A 12,244-nucleotide genomic window follows, 5' to 3' on the forward strand; every position below is an offset into this window, starting at 1 on the left:
ACTTATTACAGTAGAAAATTATGTCAATCTACTTTTGGGTTTATTGTTGTTGTTTGGGTTTTTGGTTGGTTGGTTGGTTGGTTGGTTTGTTGGTTTTGGTTTTCAGTTCTTTAGATTTATACATTAAAAGTCAGCATTCTCCTATCAAGTATGTTTTATTTGAAAATAAATTACTGGGTCAAATATAGACCTCTTATAGGCCTCTTCCCCTAGATACAGATCAAAACTACTTATATTTATCATGAACAGCTAGATGAAAAATGTAATATGAGGAGACCAAGAAAGCAGCAGTGAAGAGTCCTTGCTACTTTTGCAGAGGACCTGAGTTAGGTTTTCAGCAAGCACAAGTCCAAACACCACAGTTCCAAGGATTCTAAAACCCTCTTCTGGCCTCTGTGAACACTACACATGCATACATTAGAGAAACACTCATACACGTAAAATAAATAAAGCTTTTTAAAAGTAATGTAAAATAGAAGAATCCTTTCATTTCAAGAAGTTCTAATTTTTCTTTCTTGTCTTGGTCCCCTTCAGACTCTTGGAAGCCATGTCACAAGGAAATGTCACCGAAGTCACTGACTTCTACCTTCTGGGATTTGGGGTCCAGCAACAAACTCAATGTGTTCTCTTCATGGCATTTCTTGTGATCTACATAACATCCATGCTGGGTAACACTGGCATGATCGTCCTCATCAACGCTGACTCCAGACTTCAGACTCCCATGTACTTCTTCCTACAACATCTGGCTTTTGTTGATATCTGTTACACATCTGCCATCACTCCCAAGATGCTGAAGAGCTTCATGGTAAAAGATGGCTCCATATCATACACAGGATGTATAATACAATTGTTGGTGTATGCCACATTTGCAACTAGTGATTGTTACCTCCTCGCTGTGATGGCAGTGGACCGGTATGTGGCCATCTGTAGGCCTCTTCACTACCCCATAATCATGTCTCGACAAGTCTGCATACAGTTGGTAGCTCTTTCTTATCTCATGGGATCAATAAATTCCTCGGTACACACACAGGATTTACATTTTCATTGTCTTATTGTAATTCCAAAGATATCAATCACTTTTTCTGTGATGTTGTCCCAATCATCACTCTCTCTTGCTCCGACATTGCCATTAATATCATGCTACTTACGGTTTTTGTTGGCTTTAACCTGACGTTCACTGTGTCAGTCGTTATCTTCTCCTACATCTACGTCATGGCCGCCATCCTAAAGATGTCCTCTACTGCAGGGAGGAAGAAAACCTTCTCCACGTGTGCCTCCCACCCGACAGCCGTCACCGTTTTCTATGGAACCCTGGCTTACATGTACTTACAGCCTCATTCTGACAGTTCTGAGGAGAAGATGAAAGTGGCCTCTGTGTTTTATGGCATTGTGATTCCCATGTTGAACCCTCTGATCTACAGCTTGAGAAACAAAGAGGTCAAAGAGAGTTTTAAAGCAATGAGCAGAAAGTTCTTTAGATTGAACTCTAATCCTTGATGTGGGGGGTCATCAAAATGTATGATAGACATGTTCCCACAACTTAACAATTCTGAAGCTGAAAACGTGTTCAATATGAATCTGTGCTACTTACATCAATATGTAATGTCTTAGAATGTGGGGCAAATCCTAAGACATGCTCCTAGGTAGTACTCATTTTCCATGTAATGTCACTTAGAAAGCATTTTACATTTCTCAAGAGGAAGTGTTATAGGCATTATTTGAAATTTTGAGAAACATGAATAAAACTTTAAAGGTATTGTTTCAAATATTTTAATGGACAGAAAATCATCTGCTTCTTCATAATCAATATTAAAATTAAAATTTTCTTAAATCATCTAGAATGGAGTTCATTATGAATCTGGTTCTAATTGTTATACAAATGTACACATAGATATGTGTGTTACTTTAATATTATCTTATGGTTCAGGTAATGTTTTCCACCCAATACATCTCACATATCTTACATGCTTAGTGTTTCCCAGCAATTATTTTTCAATAACTACCCTTGTTATCCTTACTCCATATCTTTCTTGCCCAAGGAAGAGGAATTCCTGAAAGCATTTTCCACTCCTATATATAAAATATGCATAGGGATAGATGTCTATAAACTACCATGAGTTTATAAAGGACATGTAAACAATGCTTGTTTGCACTAATATGATCTATCAAAAATCGCTGAAAGGTACATTGGAGGATTTTGTAGCAGGAAAAGGAAGGGGCAAATTATGAAATTATATTATAATCACAAAATTTTTTTTTAAGTGCAGGTGGAAAAATGTCTTTACCTAGGGCTGAATTAAAAGAACATAGAATTCTTTAGGTGACATGAAAGAAGAAACAAATTCAATTTTTTAAAATAAATATCAATAGTCAATGTAATATTACAAAACACTTTCCTCTTAAAATTTAAATATTCTTAAATTTTAGTTAGATACTGATTTCATTTCACTTATTACATTGACAGCTATTTTTGCTACATTGATATCCTTATTAATATAAGTCCTTGAACAATATGAAAAGATGCTGAACCTGATTCATAACAACAGAAAATAAGCTATTGATAAAGACCAATGAGAAAAAAAATTGTCCTTTCTAGAAATAAATAAATAAAAGGCCTTATACAGAAAATTTAGATTCACTAGTCAAAAATCACTAGCTCGGGCAAGAGAGGGCTGGAAGCACGGGTCAGCAGTTAAGTGTGCTTGCTCATAAGGACCAAAGTTCAGATCCTAGCACCTTTATAACTAGCTGGGAGTCCTACATCACCTGTAACTCCAACTGCAAGGGATCCTATGCCTCATTTTGTCTTCTGCTGACTCACAAGTACATACGTCTTCACACACACACACACAAACACACACATACACATTCACACACACACATGAATAAGTAGATTTAAAATGACTAACTGTTAAAAAAATAAAGAGGAATAGAAGGAGTGGACAGGAACAAGAGAGGTTAATGAACAAACATAAAACAAATTACATGTCTATACAAAATTATGATAATGAAACCCTTTATTGTGATTAACATGTGCTATTTTTTTTTTAATAATCACTAGTGATAGTTGTTTATCCAATTCCAAGTCAGCCCAGGAGACCTCAGATTGTCAAGAGAGTATAGATCCCTTAGGCCCCAGGTATAAACTTCCTGATGAGGAAGAAACATAGAGGTTTCCGTTGACAATCACTTCAACCAACCACATAGAGAAAATCTGGAAGCAACACCAGTGTAAGTAAAAGAAAGCAATTGTCGTTTTTCAGTGTCACTGTGATCACTGTCCTATGAAAAGGAAACAGCAGAGCAAGAGGGTTAGAAGCAGAGTCCCAGCATGCCTCACCAAAGCCTAGAGGCTGCACCCCATCATGGGTGAGGTAACACAATGGCATAAGGGGCTTGTTTTCATCTCCTGGGAAAGAAAGTAAAGAACAAGTAATTGAGTCAACTAATCACTGTTTGGCATGTGTTACCACAGCCGTTTGGGTGAGCTCGATCACTGCCTTTCCTATGCTGAGAACGTTGCATAAATTTGCTTGTCTGATGCTGTGTTGCTGCACAGCTGGCTCAATGCTTTTTCTACTAACTCTGTTTTCAGGCTTTAAATATTCATAGGTTCACAGGAGATTTTAAAGATAATGCTGAAATTTCTTTCTCAGTGTTTTTATCTTGCATAATAAGCCGAGGCATCAAACCCATAGCTTTGATGTTGGTACAGTGCCCATTTGGTTATATGGTATTTTCTCACTTCTTTAGATATATTCCAATAACCACCATATTAGCCAAGATATCAAATTTTCATCAGAGATCTGATTCCATACAAACTTTGCTCACATTTGCCCATTATAAGCACACCACCCCAACCACCTACCAGCTATAACACAAGTCAATCACTATTCTCTTCTTTATCTTAAAATCTTATCATCTCGATAATATTTTAAGTAAAATCATACATCCTATGACCTTAGAAAATTAGCTGTTGCCATGGAGAGCCACCATTTGTCCATGTTTCTCTCACTTTGACCCTACATCCTATTTCACAGTGTAGCATAATGTGATTTGTTTAACCAACAATTTGCTAAAGAACATTTTAGCTGTTGACACTTTTAAATTATTGCCAATGAAGCTTTTTTTGAAATGTTTTGCACATTTTGACATAAGCATAAGTTTCATGTATACAAAATTGGCTAGGAGTACAGGGACTGGACGGTATGTTTGAGTTCCTTAAATACTACCAAATCATTTTCGAAGCACAGTTATGACACTTTACACACCCACAACTATCTATAAAAGACCATGGCTCGAGTTCTCGCCAGCTTTAGATTTCTCCCTGTGTTTGTGTTAGCGATTGCCACGGCTGTGCAGCGACAGCTGGTCACGCTCGGTGTGGTCCTATCCCACCAGGTTTGTAATTCACATCTTCATAATGGCTAATAATCCTGAGTGGATTCCATGTACCCATACATAGATTCCTCTGGTGAGGTAAACTGTTCATGTATCTCACCAGTTTTCTAATTTTTTTTTCATTTATTCTATGGATGATAGTCACTTAGTTTAGATACAAAATCTTTTTCATCAACTCTACACTAAGACTTTTTCATATTCTTAACCAGGTTTTTAACAAAGCAAAACCTTTTGATTTTGAGAATTTAATTTGTTTGTCTATTTCCATTTATATATTTTACTTTGCCCATTATGGATAAGAATTATTCAGTAGGCACAGGACACAAAACTTTCCCTACTTTTATACTGTTTCATGACTGCACTTTTGTACTTAAATATATTATGTCTTTTGAGTTATTTTATATAGAATGTGGTTTGAACTGAGCACATATCATCATCCTAATGATAATAAATTAATCCTCCAACTCCTCCTGACCTTGCCCTCCCACCCCCACCAACATAAACACAAACACACACATACAAACACACACATACCACACCACACCACACACACACACCACACCACACATACATCACAACACACACACACACACACACACACACACACACCTACCTTTTTAAACTCATTAAGCCAAATTTGTGCTGTCCAGGTACTTTTGGATGTGTGTTCATCCAATGGAGCATGGTCCACCAGGGGCCACGCCCATAAGGAAAGCTGACTGTCCCTCTCTCAGCAGCTAGCCACTTACCAATAGCTCTTCAACTAAGAGTTTGTTTCATGCTCACCTCCTCTCTTTAAGACGGGATTTTTGTCTGGCTTGCGCTAGCACAGACCTTTTGCATGTTATCACAACTGCTGTTAGTTCACATGTGCGACTGCTCTGCATCCTTTTCCTTGAGGATCTCTGAGCAACGGGAGGAGAGGCTGTGGTACAGATGTACAATTTAAGGCTGAGACTTCTGCAGTCTACCATTCTCTGCATATTGACAAGTTGTGGGTCTCTGTTTTAATAGACATCTACTGCATTTAAAAAAAGCTTCTCTGAAAAGAGCTTAGAGATCCATTAATCTAAGGGTGTAATGGAAGTCAATGGGAATTGCTTCAATACTATTTCAATTCCGCAAAATAACAGCAGTAGGAGTTGTACTAGGGCCTACAGCCCAAATAGCCACAAATTGGCAGCCCTTGACAGGCAGCCACTGGGATTTGTCAGTGCAAATGGTGGGTGTCTTAGACATGAGGAGGGCTCTGATTCGTGCACTTAATTGTTTTTTATTAACTGATGTAGATATTCTAACTTTTTTCTTCAGCATCAATTTTTAAATAATGTTTTAAAATTAATTGGCATCATCATACCTGTGCATTAGTTTGAGAAGATTCATGCTTCGTTGTGTTGAGCGCTACAATCCGCGAAGTGTTCATTTCAATATTTTTTATTTCTCTTATTAATATTTTCCAATTTTCTGTAAATAATCTTATTCAGAAAAAAGAAAAATAAGCAAATAAAGTTATGGGCAAAATTACGGACTATGGTTAAAAAAAAAAGGTGCTAATGTTAGCTCTTAACTTGACAGGAAAAAAATCTACAGAAAGCATCACTGATGTTTGGAGACCAAGTGCTTGCCTCATAAGATCAAGAGCAAGGTGAATGTATTCCCACCCCTGTTAGGATATTCATTATACTTCTGAAAGCTCTACCCAGTGCCTAAGTGCATAAAATTAACACTTTTCAGGAATGATAAAAATGGCACTGTCCTACTTGCAAAAGATATTTTGTTGTTGTTTTATTAATCTTGCTTCTGTATTAATGTGAGATTCTGAGGAGTATTTTTTTCTTTTTGTAATATCTATATTTGGCATTGTGAGTATTAAGGGATACCTAAGTCAGAATAAGTCACAAACCATCTTTCCACATAGTATTTAATTTCCCCCTTAATTTTGGTGAATTCTCCAGGAATTTTCTCAATTACACTTATTTATTTTGTGTATGTTCCTTTCTCTCTCTCTCTCTCTCTCTCTCTCTCTCTCTCTCTCTCTCTCTCTCTCTCTCTCTCTCTCTCTCTCTGTGTGTGTGTGTGTGTGTGTGTGTGTGTGTGTGTGTGTGTGATTACAGTATGATTTCTTCATTCATAAGTAATTTCTTTAAGTATATATTTTACGGGTATAAAGGTCTATTTATATGAATTATAGTTATATGAACAGTAATTCAACTCTGTTGAGTATGCTACAGAATGAAGACAGTACCTAGTGTTCAACACTATCTTATGTCTTTCCGTAATTATAGTTCCACTTATTCTCTGTGGATGGTGTGTGAGGTTTAGCTGAGTTGTTTGAGTCCCAAAGATAATGCTTTTTTTACTGTAGTTTCTGCTTTCTCCGATGGTGTTTGTTTATGTCTCCAGGTTTTAAGTCCTTGGTGACCTGTGTTGGGTACTCACGCTGTAACTCATAGAAACTCTGTTGTCTGTGGTGAGCTGATGGCCTGTAAGTTATAATCTAATGTGTATTGGTGATCTGCTTCAGAGGGCTCTGAATCAAGACTGTTTTAATACTCCTCCTGGTCCTCTCTCAGTAGACTATCAAAACCAATCCCTAAACCTTTTAAGGAGTTTAAAAGGTAATGTAATCAATCATAAGCTTTCCCTGTTGCTAGCTTAGGAGTAGATATTCTTGACTCTAATAACTCAGTAATCAAGATTCATGAATCCATCTTCTCAGGCACAAATTTGTACAGTTGTTACAAATCCGTGTACTTACAACTTTTAAATCAAAAACCTTTATTGTGCATTTTATTGATATAACACTCCTTTAAAAATAAGACAGGCAGAGACTGTAGATATGCTTCCATGGTTAAAATTACTTGTTGCTCTTTCAGAAGGCGCAAGTGTGGTCCCCAGCAACCACATTATGAACCTCATAACTGCATATAACTCAAACTCCAGGGCATCTAATACTTTTTTCTGGCTTCTGTGAACACACCACATATGTACATCTCTCTCTCTCTCTCTCTCTCTCTCTCTCTCTCTCTCTCTCTCTCTCTCTCTCTCTCTCTCTCTCTCACACACACACACACACACACACACACACATATACACCTAAAATAATAAAAAGAAAAATTTAATAAATACAATAGCTATAAAGAAGAAAATCCCTAAAAATCAGTGACATAAATCAACAGAATTCTCAATCACACTGAGTTCTGTGGAAGACTTACAGTGTAGAAAGGAGAACAACTTTAAACTCAATGTGATCACCAGAGTTCATCTCTGGAAACATTTCACAAGGCACTAGAGTTGGATCATCATCTAAGCTGTACAAAAACATCATGAAGCCACAAAAATTATGTTGACCTTTTAAATGTTTCAAAAAAAAGTCTTTCATGCACTTCTAATTTTAAGAGTTTAAAGCATAATTAAGAGACTAATAAAAAAGATGAATGTTTAAACTTTATACAGGCTTTTGAGAAGGTCAAAATTATATTTATATAGTGCTATACACAAATACAGATGCCTGTATATTAGAGTAGAAAAGTATAAGATTGGTATTTCTTAGAATTATATACTCAACATTGATTTATTTCCATAAAGTATTCTTTATCTTTAAGTGAATCTATTGCTAAATGACACATACAAAGCAACAAACCCTTTTGTGAGCTTTTATTGTGGATATCAAAGTAAAGGATGGAGTGAAAAATATGAATTTTTCTTAAATCTGATGAAAGATTTTCTTTCTTTCTTTCTTTTTTTTTTTTTTTTTTTTTTTTTTTTTTTTTTTTTTTTTGCTCCTTTTCTTGATCACCTATAGACTCTTGGTAGCCATGACACAGGGAAACAGCACTGAAGTCACTGCCTTCTATCTCCTGGGATTTGGGGTCCAGCGTGACATTCAGTGTGTTCTTTTCATTGTGTTCCTTCTTATCTATGTGACGTCCATGCTGGGTAACACTGGCATGATCCTCCTCATCAATGCTGACTCCAGACTTCAGACTCCCATGTACTTCTTCCTACAACATCTGGCTTTTGTTGATATCTGTTACACATCTGCCATCACTCCCAAGATGCTGCAAAACTTCATGGTAGAAGATAAATCAATAACGTTTAGGGGATGTATAATACAACTATTCATTTACGCAATATTTGCAACCAGTGACTGTTACCTCCTCGCTGTTATGGCAGTGGACCGGTATGTGGCCATCTGTAGGCCTCTTCGCTACCCCATAATCATGTCTCGACAAGTCTGCATACAGTTGGTAGCTCTTTCTTATCTCATGGGATCAATAAATTCCTCAGTACACACAGGATTTACATTTTCACTGTCCTTCTGTAACACAAAAATCAATCACTTTTTCTGCGACATTCCCCCAATTGTCACTCTTTCATGCTACAACAATGACATGAACTTCATGCTAATTTTGATTTTTGTTGGCTTTAACCTGACGTTCACTGTGTCAGTCGTTATCTTCTCCTACATCTACATCATGGCCGCCATCCTAAAGATGTCCTCTACTGCAGGGAGGAAGAAAACCTTCTCCACGTGTGCCTCCCACCCGACAGCCGTCACCGTTTTCTATGGAACCCTGGCTTACATGTACTTACAGCCTCATTCTGACAGTTCTGAGGAGAAGATGAAAGTGGCCTCTGTGTTTTATGGCATTGTGATTCCCATGTTGAACCCTCTGATCTACAGCTTGAGAAACAAGGAAGTAAAGGATGCTATAAGAGCCACGGGGAAAAAGTTCTTTAAATTGGATTTAAATTATTAAAATTCAGTATATTATAATGCCCAGTGGAAGTGTGTTACTGCAACTGGAATTCATCTAGAATGTTCACAAACCATCATTGTAGCTCATTTAGTAATTTCTGTAACTGAAAACACTGAACTTTGAAATCGTGTCCAGAGATTCTTTCATCTCTAGAACATTTCTAAATATCTCACACTTCTCATGAGAAGTATCTCATGGAGATTATTCAGATACTAAGTAGTAAATGTATGCCAAAAAATCCTATCTCAAATGTATTTAAGTATACAGATAATCCCTACTTGTACACTGTCATTACCAAAATTAATACTCATTATATTGCCATTACTTAAACGGGGATCTATGATGAGGTCCATTGCCAATTATGTTCAAATTATTGCAAATAATATGGATGTTAAATAAACTTTTCTATTCACCAATAACTTTTTACCCAAACTTTTATTTCTACTCAATATTTGCACATATGTTACCTCCCTGATACTTGAAAGTACTTATGTGTGTCATTGGTTATCCTCTAACTCAGTTACCCCCATGTCTGGGAAAGGTAACTCCTACGAGCATATCCAATTTCTATCTCCAATAAAGGTAATGTTTAAATGAATTAATCTAAGAACTTCCCAGTAAATATCCATTTTAAAAGACATATGGATCTCTTTTATTTAGACAAATAGCTATAAGCTTCAGAAACTCAATGGGAATTCTAGTAGAACCAAAGAGCACTTTGAGTCAAAATGCTACCATTGGCAGGAAAGCTATAACACCATACTGCACTTCACATCAGTGACCCACAGGAATGTAGAAAAGACCAACTGCCAACAAATTGCCATGCAAAGTAATTTGTTTCTCAGGGGACACCTTAATCAGGCTATATGATATACCTAACACACACACACACACACACACACACATTAGCCATGTAATCTCTGTTAAGGAAAAAAACTCATTATTATACCATCTATGTTTATTAATTTCAGGAATTTACATATATATTTAATTTTATGTGTATGAGTATTTTTGCCTGAATTTATGTCTATAGGCACCACTTCTCATGTCTGTGGAGGCCAAAAGAGAGCATCAAGTACCCGGGAACTAGAGTGGTAGGTGGTTATGAACTGTTATGGTGGTACTGAAAATCAATCCCAGGTCCTCTGAAAGAGCAGCCAGTGCTCCAAACTGTTGACCCATCACACATACAAAATGTCTTCTTTCCATTTTAACCATGCCAACAGGTTTAATACATATCAATTTCAGAAGTCTCATGTTCGAATATTTCAATATAATCTACATAAAATATAGGTAAGTGTCATGAAATTATTTATTCAAAAAATTCTTTTCCAACTATGAATCTGATAAACAGGTCAGTATGTGCTCTCGACAATTGTTGGGATAGGAAGGGAGGCAGAACTGCCTAGAGGAGGCTCTTGGGCCAGTCGAGCTGCAAGGAGAGACTCCCTGATCAGAGTAAGCTACATGGAAGCTGTATAGAGAGCTGCAGGGATGCAGCTTTCTTGAGTTGTCACCCAGACTGCTGGTGACATGCACACCATGCAATGGTAAGAAAGACGTTCTAACTGCAAATCCTACTCTGAAATAGTAGGAATGGAAATAAGAAATGGGTAATGGACCTTGAGAAAGTACTGAATCAGAAAGGTGAGTTCTGGTATTGTAAGGGTGGGGCACGATCTCCTTTAGCCCCATACAATGCTCTCTGGATACTTTAGGGGGTTCATGGAATATCTGCCTTCCAAACTCAGATTGAAAGACTTCTTTATGAACATCATAACCATCATTTCTTAATTAATCTCCAGGAATAAATAAAGTTTCTCCATCTCGCTTTCTATCAGTCCTAGTGTGAATCACTTACTTTTTCTAGCAGAACCTCAAAATTCATCCATCCGCTCGCTAGTCACTACCCACATCCAAAGCTGCTTTCCTATTTTTAAACACTTGAAACAGATGCCCTTCACTCTGTGTAAAAATTTCCATCTCACAGAGTCTGGGCTGCTATAACAAGTTACTATAACCTAGGTTGTTTCTAAGCAACAGGGGTTTGTTCCTTAGAGATCTGGAGAGTAAAAGCCTGAGATAAGGGGCTTCAACCTGATCAGGCTCTGGCAAGGTTTCACTTCTGAGCTGTGGACTGAAAACTTCCCATGGTAACTTCACCAGCAAAGGGAAAGAAGAGAGAGAAATAGACCTTTCTTGTGAGACTGAGGGGGACACAGTTCTCACTCATCAGCGTCCCAGTCATATACACCCAACCACCCCACTTCCAAAGACTGACACATTCCAGGTCAGAGTTTCAGCATGTGTACTGAGGCAGGTGATGAAACATAAACCTTCAGTCCATAACACACACAAAAAAAAATATCTGAGCTATTCCAGTGCATTGCCAAATCTAAGAGTAATTTTGGAGCATCACAAATGAACTTGCAATCAGTATATAAAATGTTTCCATTAAAGCCACTGTTGGTTTTTTTTTTTTATGATATAAAGAAGAAAGATGGTTTAACTAGAAAATGTTTTTTTCTTAATGTGTAGTATTACTTTTCTTTTTTGAAAGTGATTTTCCTAGCTAGCCAAGAGAGTAAACAAAACGACATAGAGGTGAAAAGTGCTTACTTAGTTTACAATGAATTCTACAAGAGAAGTACACTACGAAGTATGCATTGTCCCACATTTGGACAAGCTACCCAATCAACCCTCCTCCTGCATTGGACGACACTTTTGTGAATGATCTTAATTATGATGATTCCTCCCACATGGCATAAGAGACAGAAACTCACAATGCTGGAAGGAAAGCACCACAAAATATAGACACAAACAAAGACAGACAAAATGACCAACTACAAATGTTATGAAACCAAGTGCTGATGTGCTATGGAACAGGGCAGGAATTTTGTTCTGTGTTATGCTGGCCTGACCACTAAGTACAAAACTGCTGAGTGACATGGGAAGCTGTTGTCTCTTAGGCCATGTTAAACATGTGGCTGACACTCTATCCTCCTTCTGGGTTATTTTCAGGCTATGATGGGTTAGGGGATGTCCAAAGCTCCGGCAGACAGGTTGGATTACAAGGCAAC

At 37.2% G+C, this 12,244-nt stretch overlaps 2 protein-coding genes across 2 annotated transcripts; both read left to right on the plus strand.

The window, feature by feature from the left end:
• Positions 1 to 547: 547 nt before the first annotated feature.
• Positions 548 to 1,497, plus strand: LOC127207693 (putative olfactory receptor 5AK3). Its single transcript, XM_051167113.1, is given in 2 exon segments — positions 548 to 1,021; positions 1,024 to 1,497. Coding segments are annotated over 2 exon segments (948 nt in total).
• Positions 1,498 to 8,219: 6,722 nt separating this feature from the next.
• Positions 8,220 to 9,164, plus strand: LOC127207684 (putative olfactory receptor 5AK3). The gene has a single exon (XM_051167102.1). It carries the CDS (start codon positions 8,220 to 8,222, stop codon positions 9,162 to 9,164), a length of 945 nt encoding a protein of 314 aa, XP_051023059.1.
• Positions 9,165 to 12,244: the final 3,080 nt, after the last annotated feature.

Source organism: Acomys russatus, chromosome 24 (genome assembly GCF_903995435.1).
Source record: "Acomys russatus chromosome 24, mAcoRus1.1, whole genome shotgun sequence".
NCBI classification, from domain to species: Eukaryota; Metazoa; Chordata; class Mammalia; order Rodentia; family Muridae; genus Acomys; species Acomys russatus.

Bases quoted from the DNA above. Each gene is read 5' to 3' on its own strand.
- LOC127207684 (XM_051167102.1), top strand. From the start codon at position 8,220: ATGACACAGGGAAACAGCACTGAAGTCACTGCCTTCTATCTCCTGGGA.